General features: G+C 35.9%; 1 protein-coding gene across 2 annotated transcripts; it reads left to right on the forward strand.

Moving 5' to 3' along the window:
- Positions 1 to 3021: 3021 nt before the first annotated feature.
- On the forward strand, positions 3022 to 18575 carry LOC145941145 (uncharacterized). Of its 2 annotated transcripts, XM_083047048.1 has the most exons (6): positions 3026 to 5408; positions 11072 to 11119; positions 12198 to 12422; positions 13177 to 13340; positions 13948 to 14122; positions 14392 to 18575. In XM_083047048.1, exons 1-6 carry the CDS (start codon positions 4713 to 4715, stop codon positions 14509 to 14511), a joined length of 1428 nt encoding a protein of 475 aa, XP_082903174.1. In that variant the 5' UTR covers positions 3026 to 4712; the 3' UTR covers positions 14512 to 18575. The 2 variants fall into 2 exon arrangements, with proteins under 2 accessions (XP_082903176.1, XP_082903174.1); XM_083047050.1 differs by lacking the exon at positions 11072 to 11119 and having other exon boundaries at positions 3022 to 5408.
- The last annotated feature ends 1070 nt before the right edge of the window (positions 18576 to 19645 follow it).

Consider the following 19645-nt stretch of genomic DNA (forward strand, 5'->3'; position numbering starts at 1 on the left):
CACATGGCACGATTCGGTACCCTCCAAAGGCAGATGGTACGATCCGAAGGGTTCCCGCCATTGTGACATCATTGTTTTTGTTCCGCGTATGGTCGCGTATTGTATTAGATGAAGAATTACGATACATATTTTGAAAAAGAAAAGCGCGCCACGGTACACCAAGCGTAACGTGTACGCCAAAATGTGGGAATTGAATCTACACAGAGAGAATTTTTTCTTAGAATTTACCCTGAAAATTATGGTAATCGTGGGACAATATGGGATGGAAAGAATTTTATGAGAATTTCTCTGATTAATATTTATCACAATAAAAGAAATATCTATTACAATAAAATATAAAATATGTTAGATTCATTTTAATAAAATTAATCAAACCTGTTTTATATTTTATTGTGATAGATATTATTATTTATATTGTGATAAATATTAATCAGAGAAATTCTCATAAAATTGTTTCCATATCATATTGTCCCACGGTTACCATGATTTTCAGGGTAAATTCTAAAAGAAAATTCTCTCAGTGTACGAGATAGGACACTCTTCTTTTTCGCTACCTACAGTAATCGGAATTAAATCTTTCGAAATTTTAAATATAAAAGGCTATAGAGACTATAAAAGTATTGAGTTTTTTTATCTCATTGTTAGAATCGCGAAATAAAACTCTTACACATGTACCTTGACAAATCTCTTTCTCTCTCTCTGTATTAATTCAAGATGTTTATGAATATGTTATATAATATGGTATAATAAGATGCTATTAGACAATTCTGAATAATTAGACTCAATCTTTCGTTGAATCTAATATATCGAATTTTCGAAGCCACACACGCGTTAGCGTTTTTCGAACGTAATATACAGGTATATTTCGAATGGAATCCGGTTTGGCTAATGTTGTTGAGCCATACCAACATGGTTGAGGAATTCGAATTCCATTTTCATTCTTCTATTCTCGTTCGGTGTTTTTTCTGATATTTTCATATCCTATTTCTCTTCTGTTTTTTCTTGTTTCATTTTGTTAGAAATTTGCTAATTTTTATATTTTCGAATATACGTACGATATATTCGTTAGGTTGCCAATGCTGGGCCCTGGGAATGCACGATGGCTTTGTCTCTCTTCGTCTTTCTCGCACACCCCAGTCATCTCGATTCTCTCGCGCCTGTGTACCCTCTCTCCCACTCGCCCCTCCTTTCCCTTCTAGCCTCGGCAACGCCACTACCTCCGTCTCTCTCGTTTTTCCTGTCTCTCTTGCTCGCGCGTCTTATTGACCCGGACCCGGTTCTGTTCTCCTCTCTCTTCGATTCGCGCCGGGTTACCCGCGCACCGACTCACCCGCCGCCTCACGACGGCAAGGGTTGCCTAGAGAGAGAGAAGGGGCGGAAGGGTGGAGGAGGAAACGCGAGGCTGTAGGAGGGACGGGGAGGACAGGTCCAACGCACAGGTCTCGCGATATACATTTTCATTTCATCTTCCTGGCGCATTATCGGAGACAGAGAAAGAAAGAAAGAAAGAAAGAGGCAGCGCATTCACGAGAAGGGGTCAGGAAAAATTTCGGCCGTTACCCCGAGAGCGTTGATCGGTTAGATTCTCTATCCGGTTCGCGCGAGTCGCAAATCGTGTGCGAGTCGGAATTCACGATATTTGCGACTTCACTAGCACGCCCGTGAAAGAAAGAGCCGCGACGCGAATACACCGCGAGTATAACGTGCGCATTACATTCTTGCGATTGTTGTATCGGTAAAGAGATAATGAGGAGTATAAGAGAGAAAGAATGAGGGTTTGCGAACGAGTAAGCGGCAAATTGAAACAGACTCGTGTCCCCCAAGTCAACGCAAATGAGAGGCTTTGTCCTTCACTGAATAATAACTGATTTGGAATATTTGAATGAAAAACGAATTATAATTTATCGATTGGAGAACGTGATGTGAACGAAGGAGTAGCTTGAAGTAATGGCAATTATGTCAAATTATTATAATTTTGTATAATGTTTATTAGAAAGGTATCTTTACTTTTGAAATGGCGCATGGCACTTTGTCTGTATCTTGTATATACGCGTGTCGATCAGTTCCGTTAGAGCCTCGAATCCGGTCTCGCAGAGAAGATGGGATGCGTCCTACAGGCGCATTCCAAACTCGCGGAACGAAAAATTTTTCAGAGTATTTTCGAAGATTCTTCCGTATCGACCGAAGTACATCGTCGCCAGTCGGTAAAGACAGCGGCGTACGTCCTCGTCCTCGTTCTCGTCCTCGCGCGTATTAGCGGGAAAAAGGGCGAGCGAGAAGCAGGAAGCGTCGCCCGCGCCGTCCGATGTGGGGCAAATTCCACCAAGCTAGCGAGAGCGTAGCGGTGTAACGAAACTAAAAAAGAGAAGAAAGAGAAACGGAAGAAAGAACACGCAATGACGACGACAACGACGACGACGACGACGAGGAGTCAGCCAGTCGGTCGCGATAGATGCGTGTCTTTCTTCCTCTCTCTTTCCTTTTTTTTCTCTTTCTTTTTCCGCGTGCTTCTCTTTCTCTGCCTAAAAGTTGACCTCGAGTTTCAAGGGTAGAGAAGGGTTCGCAGTCGTTTTTGCCCCTCTGCGCTCCACTCCCCTCTCTTCCCTCCTACCCCACCATATCTTAACGGTGGGACTGTACGGAGAGTCGCGCGCGCGGCTCTCTCGAATTCTCTACGAACGGAGAGAGAACGAACGGAAGAGGAGAAAGCGACGTTGCCTATAGCGCAATAGCGGTAGACTCCCGCCATCCCCACCGACGATATGACGCCGTTCGATTGGCCGGCGCGCTTAGGTTCTCCTTTGTGAGCGGGCGGGTGAAAGCGTGCTTGGCAACGTCGCAAGAGTTTGCCGGCGTCCGCTGGAAGGAAGGCTAAACTGGTACGAGTATATGAGAGAGGGAGAAAGAAGGAGAGATAGAGAGAGGATAGAGACGGTGAAGCGGCGAACGAGACACCCAGTTGAAGGGAGGAAAGGGAGACGGGGACAACGACAGGGAAACAGAGAGAGAGAGAGAGAGAGAGAGAGAGAGAGAGAGAGAGAGAGAAAAAGAGATCGTACGAGCGCGTCCAAGCGGTCCGTTCTCGGCAGGTTCGCCCTCTGTGTGTGCGACGTCGCGTGTAGTGAGTCGATGGAGACGAGAGAGAAGCGAGTCGCGCGCGCGTATGCTGCTTCTCCAATGTGAAAAAGCTATTACTACTACTACTACTACTACTACCACCACCAATACGACCTCTGTTGTTACTAATACACTACCACCATCGTCACCTACCATCGTCATCGTCAGCGGCGTGCTCGTTGGACGTGCCGGCGTCGCTTCGCGTCGCGTCGCACCAAGCTAAACCAAATCAAACCAAACCAAGCTGAAACGCCGCGAATCGAGCTGTGTGCGTCGTGTAATGTGCGACAGGAGGAACGTCTCGCAAACGCGCGTGATGTATCTCTCGTGTCGCACTTAAGCGCGGCAAAGCCTGTTTGTCGTCTGTTGCTGCTGCTTTTCCGACATTGTATCAAGGACGCGCTATATACACTCGTATCCTTCGTTGGCGCCGCTGCTAGAAGAAGGAACCATCGTGGCCGTCGAACAAGCGAGTTTCGCCGCGGGACAGAGTATAGGGGGAAAGAGTGAGACGAACGAGAGAGCTAGATAGAGATACACAAGGATACAGGAATAAGAGAGAGAGAGAGAGAGAGAGAGAGAGAGAGAGAGAGAGAGAGAGAGAGAGAGAGGGGGGGCAAGAGAAAAAGAAGGCGAGAAAGAGAAAGAGGGACGAAGCGGCGTGAGCGTTCGACGTCGTTGCTTCTCGTTGTCGATGGTGGGGAGGCAGAGAGAAAAAGAAAGAGCTAGAGGGGGAGAGAGAGAGCGCCCTCCCCTACCCACCCGCCCGCTTGCCTCCTCTGCCCGCCGCCGTACCTACTCACGGAGCTAACGAACGGTCGAGCGTAGCGTCGAGTAGACCGCATCCCAAGTATAACGTACGTACGTATATCCACGGGAACTGAACCGAGCGCGCCGTGGCGTGTTTTACGCGCTTATTACGCAAGAAAAAGACGGGGAAACGTTGTTCCGCCTGTACTCGCGTACGCCACACGAGTAAGCAAGCACATAAGCAGTAAAGCGAGGTACAGTGCGATCGGTGCTTGTAGTGGTGTAACCACTATTGGCCGGTTGGAAGCGCGAATAGTGTTGTGTGACAGTGAGAACGCGTTTGAACGCGTGCGTGCGTGCGATACGTGCCTCTCCTCTTCTATCCGACATTTAAGCGTCCGTACCAGCGAGTTTCCGAGTGTGCGAATGTGAGACGAACTCTCTCTGTGTACGTGCGCGAGAGAGCGTGCGAACAAGAGAAAGAGAAAGAGATAGAAAGAGAAGAGGGGGGAGTGATAGAGTTATTGCGTCTGTCTGTGTGCACTGTTCGTGCACGCGGGATGTTACCGAGTTATGAGCGTGCAAGCGCGCGCTTGTACGTGTGAGTATTAGAGAAAGAAAGCTGTAGAGAAAGGGAGGAAAAAGATAGCGTGAAAGAAAGAAAGAGAGAGAGAGAAAGAGAGAGGGAAGAAGGGAGAGAAAGAGAAAGGAAACGCTAGCGCGTGTATGTGTGTGTGCGCGCGCGCGTGTAAGCAATTCCTCCGTGCGTCCTTCTTTCCCTCGTTGTGCCACCGGCGGGTAAAACGAGAGGCTGAGGTGACGGACGACGTACTCGCGTGTACGATATGTCGGAGCACCACCGCGTGGCCGGTGGCTGGGGCACCGCGAGCCCGGGTAACCGAGAGGATGGCTCCGGCGGTGCTGCTTGGTGGTCCTCGGGCCTGAACACCGATCAACAGCAGCAGCAACAAAATCTACATCAGCATCTGATAAATCAACAGCAGCAGCAACAGCAGCAACAACAACAGCAGCAACAACAGCTCGCTCAACAGCAGTCGCAGCACCATACGGATATCGTCCGAAGTACTGCCGCCGCCGCCGCGAGTCAGCTCTTCTCTTACAAAATGGCCTCCAGCTTCCAGAACCCGGCCACCACCGGCACGGTATCGAGTCCGGTGTCGACATCCACGCCGGTCGGTAGCGGCGGCGCCGCCGCTGCGTGCATGAGGGGTGGATACGATTACAGGCTCGGAACGGCGCCGGGTTCTGGACAAGGCGGCGGCGGCGGAGGCGGTGCGGGTGCCGGTGGTGGCGGCGCCTCCGCTGCCGGCGTACCCGGCACACCTTCCGCACCGCCGCCCGGCGGTGTACAGTGGTGGTATTCAGGCAGCGGAGTCATGGACGCCGCCGCCGCGCAGAACAACCTGCACCAGCAGTTACAGGGCCAGCAGCAACAACAACAGCAACAGCAGCAGCAGCAGCAGCAACAACACCTCTCGCCCATTACCACGCAAACGTCCACGCCCCCCGTTATGTCCCCGGTATGTTGCGACGTTCGAATATAATTTCTTGAGAAAAAAAGGGATCCTTTTCTTTTCCCGATCGGGTCTCTTTTGCGTTTTTTTGACAAGCGGCATGTCGTCTTCTCTCTCGCACTTTTATACATTTTGGATATTCGTAAATGCCCAACCGAATGCTCAATTTTAAATCACAAGCTTAATCGAGTCTAAATATTCGTATCAACATTTTCCGTAATGAATAGGATAGGCAAGTGAAACATTTGAAAAGGCACTTGAGAATCGATAATTAATATTCGAACCTTAAAGAACAGATTAAGAAACAAATGAGAGATTACCATGATATAGTTGATATCAATTGATATAAAAAAAGAAATAATTTATAATATATATACCGATCTTTTGTCTCGTAAATGGAATTTGCGTCGAATAGGTTCTATTTAAGAAACGACCATCCGGTAACGGGACGGCGTTTATGCGACGCCTTTGTACTACGTTGTAGTAGTAGGCCGAAACGCGATGACCTCGCTCCGCACCCTGTCCCCCTCGCTTCTTCTGCTTGCCGGCCTTTCGGCCGCTTTCGCGCGCTCGGCGAGCGGGCGAGCGGGTGGCTATAACACGAGAGATATATACCCGGTCCGACCAGGTGGCCACGCGGCACTTTTGACATTTTTTTTAACTTCCTTTAATAAGCGGCATGCGAAAAATTGTCATTTTGTTTCAATTACGCTTTTTCGATTTTTCTTGCATTTAATTTAATGTTTGAATTTTTTCTCTAGATATTCTTTAAATATTCTAAAATTTATTTTTCTTATGTTTTTTCTAATTGTCACAAAATGATTTCGATTTGATCTGTGTTTATGATAGATACAACAAGAAAAATTCTAAACACATTTGTGTTTTTCTGCTTATCATACATTTACCTTAGAAATAAAGCAAATTTTGTATTTCTCTCTCTCTCTCTCTCTCTCTCTCTCTCTCTCTCTCTCTCTCTCTCTTCTAATGCCGGAGAATTTTGTCTGACTTTGTTTATCGTTTCTTCCCGTGTCACGATATGTTGTCTTAGATTGCTGAAAACAGCGAAATTATTAAATACATTTTCGTTGAGATTACATTTTTTATTATTGAGATAGAATGGTACCTTAATATAATTCCAATATATTTGAAATAAAATGCTTCACGCATGGATCAGCTATTCACTTGTTTCTATTACTCGTGCTCTTCTATATAGAAATTGATTGAAATTAAATATATCAAATTTTGTTTTTAGATAATTTGAGAAGAGTTTTTTCAATAAATAAAAACATGAAATTTGTTATAATTTCATTTTATTAGTTAGGTTTCAAAAATTATCAATTAAGAATTAAAATCATTAATGGTATCAAAGAGTATCAAGGAAGATCATGATATATTGAAATTTCTCGCGCGATAGATGAGATTTTTTTAAGCAACAAAAAGAGATAATCTGTTGTCACGAACGCGATTGTGCTTAATTAGGATAAAAAATATACATATATCCGGATATTATATAATAGTATATTATATTGTATAGTATATATATGTTTAAAGACATTTTTGAATTGGAAAATAGCTTGTTACTTTCTTTTTTAATAATTCTATGATATTATAGAAAGAGGAGATTATTGCTAAATGAAACATATTCTCGTGCGTTAGAATTCAACGGCTGATTTTAACGGTATTTCTCCAAGGGAGAGAGATATAATCTCAATAGTTAAATTTTCTTTATTGAGAGAGGGAAGGAGAAAAAACAGAGGAATGCTTTTTTTTTAAAAAGAAGAAACGTGATTGTTTTGAAAGCAACTTTGTATCATGATGCGTTAAATGTGAGAAATTCCTATTTTAATATTTTGGGATGTGAAATATAATCTTTAATACAAACAGCATCCATGGAATATCTTACATAGTGTTCTGATTATTCATACTTTTTAAAATTTTGCGGATTTTTTAAATTGATTTTTTCCAATTTAAAGTCTGTGTGTCATTTTATAGATTCCACAAAAAAGCGAAAGCTTGAAGACACTTCTGAGAGCGTTCCGATGCACTTGCTTATCCCTTTATCATTGAAAAAAGTGAACGACCGATTAATCACTCGACTTTTGCTACCTTAAGTCGACAAAGCTCGCGATATGCGCAAGTTTAGACAAAGATGATAAAGAAAAAGAAAACTATTTTAAAACTATCCGTTATATCATATCAATTGAGAAGAATCTTTAGAATGTTTTGTAATTTCTATGGAATACAAGATATAGGCAGAGAAACACATATATCTCGACATATAACGTAAGAAAAACATTCATGTATTCGCTTCTAATGCCATAATTCGATATACTTAGTTGAAAAATCAGGACTTCTAATCGTCAAATTTACTATAAAGTTCAGTAGAAAGAAAGAGAACCGAGAATTTTCGCGCGTTTCGTCGTCCCGTCCTGACTCGCGCGCGCGGCTCTCGCCCCGCCGTGTCCGCGTCCGTCCGTCCGTCCGTCCGTACATCCGCCGTCCGCTATTGATTCCGGGTTTCGTGCGGCCTTCTTCGTAAGTGCGTTCGCGTTCAACGAGTCCGGCCGCGCCGTGGTATCTCGTTTTCATTTCTCTCGGCTCGCGATTTCTTCGGCATAAAGTGTCAAAAGGTCTGCTTTTTTTTCAATTATCCATATTACACTTTTTTACACTCAAAGTGAGATAAGCATACACATATGCAGGCATTGTGACATTCTGAATGAAGGAGGAAGGAGAAAGATGGAAAGAGAGAAATATTATGATCGAACAGATCTAAAAATGTGGCCAATGCGTTGGGGAGGTGGGGAGAGGGGGGGGGGACAAAACAATTTTCGTATTTATTGATTATACAGATATTCTCTGTACATATACAATCTGTCTTTTTGTTTTAGAAGCATTTACATTAATCGACCGCTCAGATTTGCAATTTAAATTCGAAGGATATCGGAAAGATATATATGCATATTTACATGGAATAAGAAAAAAAATAATTTTACTATTTTAAAGCGCGATAATAGAATTTAATTGAAATCAGTTTTTTTTAAATTCATTTTATGATATTATAATACATTAACTTTTTGATAGATGTTTGCTACGAATTAAAATTTTTTGTATTTAAACCATCTGAAATTTTTAGGAAACAAAGTTTCGATTATCTTTGCCTTCCAATTTTTTACACACATATATATAAAGCAATAATCCAGGTTTTTTTTTTTTTGCGAATTTAATAAGAATCTAAGATTGCTATTTGCTCACAATCTTGATCATTTATTGACGTTGACAGTGATAACAAAAAGATCAAAACACACATATACAATTTTCTCTCGAAATTGCAGATGGATAATCGGAGCTTATAACGAAAGCGGAATTCTATTCGGATAAATGCTAGGCTACATATGAAAGTTTACATATGAAAGTTTATGAATGATTCGTCCAATTATGCACTTTCGAGATAATAATTTTCGAGAGAAGCGACGCAATGTGCGATTTTCGCGTGATATTTCGTTTAAAAATTCTTTGAATATTTTTAAAAATTTCTTATCAAGTCTGAAAATAAGTATTTAAAATAATATAGCATTAGTATAATAATGAAGTATTTAAAAATACTATTACTTTCCATTTATGTTTCGGAATATAGGATATGCAGAATTTAGAAAAAAAACTCCTTGATTTTGTATAAACATAAACGTTACAGAGGTTTGGTTTTTCTTCGTCGTTCACTAGCCTGATATTTTTCTCACGTCGTGTATTTTTATTGAAACTATTTCTAAAATATTTTTTATCTCAGCACACAAAGGGGTGTGCGATATCGAGCTGATGCCGAAGCTTTAACAGGAGCGCAATTTACGCTTTAATTAACAGACACACGACAATGCTCCCCGATAGTGAGAGTAGATATGTTCTAAAGCTTATGTTCAAGAGTAACTCTCGAAATTGAACAGAAGATATAGTCTATTTAAGAGAATTATTGTTGGAGAAACACATTCTTAAGTTGTACTTGTGATGGACTGAAGAATATACTATTTTCTTTCTCTTTTCTTAACATATTTCACTTTCACATTAAAATTTAAACTTAAGGGAGCGATTCTCCGTAATATTTTCCAGTAATATGTCTTTTGTAATATATAAATTTAATCCTTCGTATATGAACACTCGTGAATAATCAATGTCTTGATGTCGTTGCATTTAAAAATTTTTCATTACATTATTCTAATTCCTTGACCATTTTTCTGAAAATAAAAAATTCTAATTAAATAAAAAAGAAAAAAAATAGATGATAAAATAAATTAAAAATATATTTATATAATATTTTATAATTAATTTAAAATAAATTAGAATACAGAAATAGAATTTTAAATATTTTTATCAAGTTTAAAGATAAAAGTATAAAACAATTTGAATGGTTTCAAATATATATTTTTAACATTTCAATTCTAATATTTTTTAAAAATGTATATGAGAAAAAATAACTTCAAACCTTCCTTGCATAATTTAAAATTTCTGAGCTTACATGCGCGCAATCACATTTTATTTAAATAACATATGCGTGTGATACGTTTGTAATAATACATAATATTACTATTAATATATTTTACTAAATATTATATTAATATTAATATTACATATGCGTGTAATTAACTTGATATTATATTATTACATTATTATATCGATTTAAATAGTAATATTTAATTTTTTATTATCCAACATCTTTATTTTCCGAGACATTCTAGCAGCAATATAATATAAACTATATTTCGTTAAATTTTCATTTGAAAAACATAATGCTTCTTCAATTTTCCGTTTATTATTTTCATAAATTATAATCTATACGCAGAGTGTTCACGACGAGTTTCACGAAAGCATTTTGGGGTGCGAAAAAACACCTGCTGAACAAACGAAATCGCGATCGAAAGATTATATAGATATATATTGCTAACGTTCGTAGGAGATGATTCGACATAAATATATAGCCTCCGTTATATGTTCTATATTAATTTTATTTCTATACTGTCTATAGTACTTGCGAACATAGAAAACCGTAATGCAACGCCTGCGGCTCGAGAGGTATCAATTTTTAATCCCTTGCATATCTCAACGAGTGCATAGAAAATGTTGCATGGAAAAATATGCGATCATGGAAAAACGAGAGAAAAGAAAGTAACGCGATCGTTCGATTGTATTTTTAAACTTTTTCTATATTTGTGTTAGATACATTCCTGTGTACATATACATACATACATATATACATACATACATATATACATATATATATATGTGTATATATATATATATACTTATATATATATATATATATATATATATACATATATATATATATATACACATATGTAATAGTTCTATAAGAATGCTTATGTAAAAAGATATTGAATTTTAATTAATTAATTAAAGTCAGACATATTAATTAATTATATCAGATATATTTTATGTAATGCGATCTATTGAACCGTCTCATAAATGATGCGAGTTTTAGCCTAAAAGGAATTACTGGCTTTGTTAATTAAGTTAAATATAGAAACAAATCTATATATACATACATATATTTTCGAGAGGTTTTTATTTTATTTAAAAATATATAAAAAAAACTTGCATTATTTATGGAGCGACTTAATAACAATGTCGATTCTACATAGTAGTTATTTTGCCGGCAGATCTCACATCCGCACGTAGGTCAACTAGATTTCCGATTATTTCTGCAGGTACGTGCTAACTATTATTATCCGCAATCTGGAGTAATAACGGTCGATATATTTTACGTATACAGTGTGTATAGGTGTAATTATAATAATACATAATAATAATTATAATATATAATACACACAGAATGCTGTATAATATTGCGCACGCGTGCGTACAATATAATGACCATTGTTACTTGACAAAATCAAAAACGCGCGTTTGTGTACGGCGAGCATTGTTACGTGTGTCTCATTGTCAATGTGAGATCGCGGGCCGCAGCCGTTCATTAATTTAACACGCAAGTCATATTACGTATAAAGTGCGTAACGACACATCTCAGTTATATATCTCGCGAATAATTTATTAAATTCGCTCGTAACCAAGTCTCAAGTAACTTGATCTTTTGCATTTTGCCATCTCTGCAAATTTTCCATTTTTCACGATCCTTTAGCTAGTAATATGTGCGAGGAAATTTTCTTCTCATCTCTTCTTCTTAACGCAAATTTCTCTTAATACAACATGATACATTTTACTTCGTATACTATATGTATACACGAATTTTTCTTACAGTCTAAAATTAGAAAAAAAGAGAAAGTCTCTATTTTTTAAACAAATCTAATTTTTTTTAACGTAAGATAGAAAATTTAAAATCTAATTCTTTCTTGAGGCTCCTTTTTTATTGAAGTTTTTTATTGAATTATGACGGAATGAATTCTCTAAAGCGAGAAATCGTGTACACTTTTATCTTGCAAAATACGTCGAAATAAATTAATTTTATTTTATATGTTAATATAAAATGAGCAAATTTCTATTTTTAAATATAAATATTTTTTTAATTTTGTGAAGAAAAAAGAACAGATACGTTTCTATTTTAGCATTCAAACTTTTTAATGCAAAAATAGAAAATTTCTATTCTAGAATTTATAATTCTTTTTTTCTTTTCGCAAACGTAGAAGATTGCTATTTTAAAAGTAGACGTTATTACTGTGGTTATGACTTGTTGTTTAAAGTTAACAAATATGTTATTTATTATTTGTTACAGCTGTATTATTTTCTACGACAGCGTATTACATGATAGATTATTTGCTTGGATTTCAGCACCAAATACAGCAGCTACCGCAAAATAATCTTCAACAAAATAACGCTCAGAGCCTGCAGCGGGACAATATGCCGAGAGGAGGAGGAAAAGATTCGAAGCCAAGAGGACGGATGACAGCGTACGCGTTCTTCGTCCAAACGTGTCGTCAGGAGCACAAAAAGAAGCATCCCGAGGAGAAGATCATTTTCCGGGAGTTCTCCAAAAAATGTGCAATGAGGTGGAAGGTAAGATATTTTTAATAGTTTAGGGATACATAAAAATAAACTTTATATATGTATATCTTTATTTATATATGTATAATTAACTTAAATTTTTTTTATATATTAATATATAAAGTGAAATTATTTTTATTAATAAATGATGTATTTATATGATCTCCTCATTAGTGTTAGAGTTTTTATAATAGAATATACATTTTTCATTTTTTTCGATGATACAAGAGTCGTGCAAACATAAATAAAATATCTGCAATTTTTAGTTTTATCACAAGTTTTGCGGATTCACAAGAGCTACACTTTGATCTCCAAACTCTGAATAAATATACGCGCTTGATCTCCAACTCTGAATAAATATAAACACTATATATGCGAGTATTTAAGTGCATTATATGACTGACATGTCTCATTAAATTGTCAATCTTTATCTCGTCTAATGCACTTTACAATTATAATAAGAAAATAATTAATAAGAAAAACAATTAAAATACATAGATGTAAAAACTTGTCGCGTCACGACGTTGCTAAAGAGCGAGTTTTTTCAAACTGTATCTGATTACTGTGTGTGTGTGTGTATATATATATATATATATATATAATCAGGATTTCGCAAAATATTCCGCAGACTAGTTAAAGGAATATTTATTTTGCAATAATTAAAGATTTTATCAACTATTGTTTATAATTCGAACCTATATAATAATTGAACCTGTATAAAAATTTTAATGTTGCATATACTTACATGGAATATCATGTATCGTAGACTATGTCGGACATAGAGAAGAAGCGTTTCCATGAAATGGCAGAGAAAGATAAGAAGAGATACGACGCAGAGATGCAGAATTACACGCCGCCCAAGGGAGAAAATAAGGGCAGGGGCAAGAAACGCAAACATATTAAGGATCACAATGCTCCCAAGAGATCACTGTAAGCCCCCATGTTGCTTGTACATGATGTATCTTGTCAATCTTGAGGAAGAATATGCTGATTAATATTTAAATATGTAGCGAGAAAAGTTTGCTTTAAAAAAAAATCGGACTTGAACGAACATATATTCAGCTTTCAAACGCTTCAATCGCGCCTTAGAAAGATTAATCTTACTTTGTGAAATTAGTTTTTCTTATGTAATCTCCCGTTCTTCTATTAAATTTGTTTCTTTATCTTATATCTTAACTAAAACTTATAATCTTGAAGAATCTTTATTTTAAGTAAGATTATTTATATTATCTTTGAAGAAACTTTCAAGTCCAGTATGATTTAGATATGATTTCAATTCAACTTTTAACTTTATTTCAAATTTTTCAATTTATTGATTTTTTTTTTAAGTTTGTTTTTACAATCTTAAGATAAAAAAACTGCATTAAACTTAATTTTTCCAAGATTTTAATTTTTTAAAAGAATAATTTCTTCCCTTATAAAAAAATTAAGTAAAATTCTAATTTTGATAAGAAAGCTGGCTTAGTATGTTATTGTGATATGAAGATCATTTTAATACTCGCGCAGATACGATTTCACGATTAATTCATTGTATCAGGTCCGCTTTCTTCTGGTTTTGCAATGATGAACGTGGCAAGGTCAAAATGCTGAATCCCGAATACGGTGTAGGCGATATAGCTAAGGAATTAGGCAAGAAATGGTCAGACGCAGATCCCGAAACCAAATCTAAATACGAGGCTATGGCAGAGAAGGACAAGGCTCGATATGAAAGGGTAACGTATCTAAATTTAGCGAAATCTTACTTTTTTTTTAAGGCTCTTTTCGTATCGAAATCATATTATATTGGTTTTCTGACATCAGAAGCTAAAAGTCGAAAACTTTCTTCCACCGCACATCAGAACAAATTAGTTTCTCTTTGTTTCTTATTCTATTGAATGCAATTTGCTTATTCGCATATAATAGAATAGATTCATGAAATGAACTGGAATGACTTTCCATGTCCGTGTTTGTGAAATACGATGAAATGCCTTTTCTTTCACAGGAAATGACCGCGTACAAAAAGAAACTCCAAAACGACGGCGCCCCGGTGATGGGTGGAGCGCCGGCGAACCAAACTATAAAAAGTGACAGCGAAGAGGAATGGAAAGACGACGACGAATAGCGGATGCACGTCGAAATTTCTTCATCTATCACCCCGTGTCCTTCATCCTGAAAGCATACCTCACCTACTGTACGTACCATTGACCTTAGCGTGAGCGTACTTACACCTACCATCATTAGGAGAACAAAGTAACTAACCACCAAGCAACCAACCAACCAATCAATCAACCAAGCTCTTTAAATCCCCACCAATCAACACCTCCTAATTATTTTTCCCCGATTATTTACGATAATGATAAAATAATCCGCGCTAATTACGGTAATTATTTTAAAAGGAAAAACTGATATATGTATGAGTGCTGCGCGAGCGTGAGCGAGAGCGCGAGAGAGGTCATTGTGTGAGTGGAACATTTGTACTTTAACATATTGATAGTAACGATGATGTAAAGTGGCTAGTAGGATAGCGGAAGAAACAAAAAAAAAAAAGAATAACAGAATCGAGAGAACAAGCAAAAGCGGAAGAGAGATAAGAAGACAGTGGGTGCCCACACTTTCTCTATTTGGATGGAAAGCGCAGGGGCTCAATCATTGTTGACTTTTTGCTCTATCGACGCTATGTTACGAGCTATTTAGCTTTAGTTTACTAATAACGAAACGCCGCGATAACGACGGGGCTCTTATATAGCCGAGGATCGGAGATGATTGTTGTCTCGCAAATTTTCGCGAATTTTCGAATTTTTCGACACGCGAAAAATATCGTTCTTTCGTCTTTTTCGCGTGATTTGCAATTTGCACGGGTGGTAGAACGAAATCACTCTCTCGGATCCTTGTTCTTAGAAAAATGGGGAGACGAGTCACGGTCGCGTCGTTGCGAAATTAATATTATACTTTTGGGGATTTTAAGTTCAGTTCAGTTCAATTCATTCGTCGCCAGCGTGACATAAAAGAAACACAATCGTTGTTGAGATACAATAAACATAAACAGATCATTGTTGTATATCCTTGTACAGAGAAAGCTTTGTTCTTTTTTTTCGTATACTTTTTAACGGAAGGATCATGTTAATGAGCGCGCGTGTTGGGGCATGGGGCCGCTTTATGCATATTTGCGCGATTATATATAATTAATTTGATTGAGAGGAACACAATCATGTCTCTTGTAATAGTTGTAAGTACATTTAGAATTAAGTGTATACGTGTATCTTAACACAGACTTGAATTCTCCGGCGACTCTCTATGTCTTTTTTTTTAGTGTGTGCGATGTACTTTTTTTCCAACTCTACGCGGCGGTATTACAAGCTACGATTTTCTATCACGTGATTGAGCCTTACGTAGCTGATAAGCTCGATGTTATGATGAATTGGATCGAAAGAAAAAATTGTGTGTAAGAGGGAAAGAGAGAGTGAAATGCGTGTGTATGTAGCTCGCAGCTTCTATTAGACCAGTGCATATGAGATGTCGCTTTTCCGAATGCTTTTAATAATTATGCAACAATCATCAATGTATCATGTTGAAGTAATTCTTTTAAAGTATACTGCAGTTCTTGTGAAACACAGTTGCTCTTTCCCAGATCATGATAAATTTACGAGAAAAATTGAGAAATATTTAGTATATAATATATTAGCTTCTTATTTTAAAGTCGGACGTGACGTTAATAATATTAATATAATATTACCATTAATTATTGATTCTCTATTATTATCATTGTTATTATATAATAGACAAATGATAAATAATTTATTACTACAGTAGAACTCCTCCTTCATAATTTTTGGATTGAAAGAACGAAAAATTTCTAACAAAGAATAGTTATAGGATATTCCTACGACAACGCAAGAATGTCTAATTATGTGACGCAGTTATTATGTACATGAAACTGTTAAATTATATATGCACTTGCGAGATTAAATACGGTTGCGCGCGTCTGTCCTTATGAAACACGATATTAATGTTATAATATTAGTGTGTGGAAGAATATCAAAATTGTGAAAGACCATCTTAGAGGGGTTGTATTGTACACGTATCATTTGTCTTTGAAAAAATTATCGTGCGATACTTTCTCGATTGCATTCTCGCTCTACGCGGCATGGAATTGGGATTTGATTAATCAACATCGCTGAGTGTATTATGCGCGTTAATCGATTATCGATTTTTACAGGCTATAAGGCCCGAATATATTCTCTTGGTAAAATAAGAAGAAAAATTAATTGTAAGGATAATTATAGACACAGTTTATAAATTCCATTTAGAAAGAATCACCTTTTAATAGTGACAAAATGAATATAAAATAAGATTTATCTTCTTTATTCTCTATTTAATGTATGATTTTTTAATTTACTCTTAAAGTGCATATTTTACATAAAAAGAATACAGTTTTTTCATTCTTTATATATATAAATATATTTATGTTTCTCATTAGAAATTATCTGAGAATTGTTGATGTAAAACCGACATTTCATATGCAAAGGCCTAATGCTAAATCAAAATTAGTAGCACGATATCCCAGCGTCATGGAGCAGCGGTATCGCCGAGTCCTTGTTTATCAAAACTACGATCATTGTAATTAACGAAATTTAAAAAATTCAATTTTATCGTATATATATACACCATTTGCGCCGTTTTCGAGGGCTGCCGGCAGCCCGTTACTCCAGCCACGAATTTTTCTCGTTATTCGACAAATCGATCGCAACGCGAAGATGATATTGCGATACATCTCGGTTTTAATGCAATGTTTGCGCAAGATATTCGTTTATTAAATCTTAATCTGACTTCGACGATACCAGCACGTTTTTGTTTTTTTATTTTCTTTTTTTTTTTTGTCGCTTTAACATTGCGAAAATGAATCATATTTTATATTTTCTTTCTCTATTCGACTCTTTTCTTTCTCTCCTTTTTTTTACCCCAATCATGAATAAGTGGTCCCTGCCCCTTGCCATTCTCCCTCTCACATTCGTTTTTAACTCACATTGAAGGAAATAAAAGTAGTAAAAGAGAAATACATTGAAATCTTACCGTCTCGAAACTCACGTAAATGATAAATATAATGATCATTGTTCGCTTCGTTGAGCCATGTTTCTGGGAGTTGAATTAATAGAAGATAAGCTCCCCGTGAAGAGCGTTTTTCTCTGTCTTGTACTGCCTCGAGTCATCTGGTGTGCAGCAGGCTGTATTATAATAAATTATTGTGGTTTCTTGTAATATTAACATTCCTAAATCCTATATAGCGTGTACAGTGATTCTAATTGCATTCGGGATTAGAGAGGGGACTGAGAGGAGCCGAATAGTAAATATGAAGTTGAAGAAAAGACAGAAAAAGAAAAGTTAGAATCTCACTTGTTTCTTCGTTGTCGTCATCATCAATAATTAGCGAGATGAATATGTATGCATATATATATAAATATATATAAAAATGAATATATATAATATATATTATAATTAAAAATATATAATTATATATAAGTATAAATATATAATTATATAAAAGTATAAGTATAGGAATTATATATTATATATGTTATATATATATTTATATATATTTGTTTATCTGGTATATTTATATAAATTTAAGAGGCTTTATATAATCGGACTTGCACCTTAACATTTGGCTCGCAGCGATCTGAAATTACAGTCATTTATTCTTTCAAATCGTTTAAATCTCTCTTCCCCGCCTCCCGTTCCCCCTTTTCTTCCCCAGAGAACATTGTCTCACATTATCGACGTAAAAAAAATTATTCTAACAATTTATCAGGATGAGCAGAACGAATGAAAAGGAACCTGTTTTCTAGAGGGAGTTAGAAGACGCGAATAACAAACGATTGTAAAATATCAAATTGTAATATTTTAATACTGATTTGCAGATATGCATAATTTTAACATATATAGCTGGTTATGGAAAATTAAGAGCGAATTGTAACTGATACTGATATTGTGTGAGACACGGTATCTGTTTGATGGAGAGACAATTGAATAAAAAAAAGGGAAAAAGAAAGAAAGAAACGGAATATATTCGAAAGAATCATGACATGAATTTCCTGTGTTATACTACTAGGGGAATTATGATAGTTACATACTGAGAAGAAATGTTTGTTTTGTATATCTCTTAGGGATAAATAAACTTTTCAAAAAATACATCAATGTGACGGACTCATCTTCTTTTCAGCACAAAAAAAACCTATTTTCGGATTTTATATCGAATGAATTTAAAAAAGTAGAATGTATAATAAATATTTGTAAAGCTATCTTTTGTCATTTATATGCTGTTAAATTAAATATACAAATTAGACTAATGTATGCATTGTAATGGGAACTTAGAATTTATATATATCTTAATTATTATAATTATTTTTTTGTGTATATAAAATACAAGTTTTTTAATTGGGTAATTTAATGATATGATTTCTTCAACTTTTTAACGTGTAATTCTTATGTATAAGCGATTCAGGATAATAATAGAATGCTAATTGCATGAAATAAATTTACATCTTATTTGTAAGCAGAATTTAATAAATATGACATATTATTCAATTAAGTTTGTAATATTATTGATAATTTAGAAGAATATATAATAAAAAATAACACTGATCAAATAATTTTCGTTTAATTTTATGAAGAAATCGATCCAATTAATAGACAAATTCAGAGATGGACTTTGTAATTGTATACAATTTTGTTATTGATTTTGTATATATATAATGACGTAGTATAAAATATATGTTATAACTACAGGTCAATATATAATATTCTTGTTCTGTTTATATAATTTTTATTGACGCAATTATATTTATTTATTTTTGCCTTTTAATAAAATCACACATATATAATATATATATAATAATGGCAAAATGTTTATCGGGGGAGACATTATATATATATATATATATATATATATATATATATATATATATATATAAAATATAAAATGTCCCCCCGATAAACATATTTTGTCATATAATATATATAATATAATCTCATCCTATAATTATTTAGAGCCTTTTTAAGGTGTTTTATGCAATATATTATCATGTGTAACGCGAATATAGAACAAAATAATGGATTTTATTGCATATATTGAAAAAAGGAAAACCCTTTTAAGGGACAGTATTAAATTATAGATTTTTTCTTAATTAAATTGATAAATTAAGTATAATTTAGAAAATCCTATAGTAATAATTAATAATATTAATAATATTATATATAAT

This window comes from Prenolepis imparis, unplaced genomic scaffold (assembly GCF_030444845.1).
Source record: "Prenolepis imparis isolate NDT839.2.m4 unplaced genomic scaffold, iyPreImpa1.0 SCAF_9, whole genome shotgun sequence".
NCBI classification, from domain to species: domain Eukaryota; kingdom Metazoa; phylum Arthropoda; class Insecta; order Hymenoptera; family Formicidae; genus Prenolepis; species Prenolepis imparis.

Coding starts and splice junctions, on each gene's coding strand:
- LOC145941145 (XM_083047048.1), top strand. CDS start 4,713: ATGTCGGAGCACCACCGCGTGGCCGGTGGCTGGGGCACCGCGAGCCCG. Junction 5,409..11,071: donor CGCCCCCCGTTATGTCCCCG/GTATGTTGCGAC, acceptor TTTTGCCGGCAG/ATCTCACATCCGCACGTAGG. Junction 12,423..13,176: donor AATGTGCAATGAGGTGGAAG/GTAAGATATTTT, acceptor CATGTATCGTAG/ACTATGTCGGACATAGAGAA.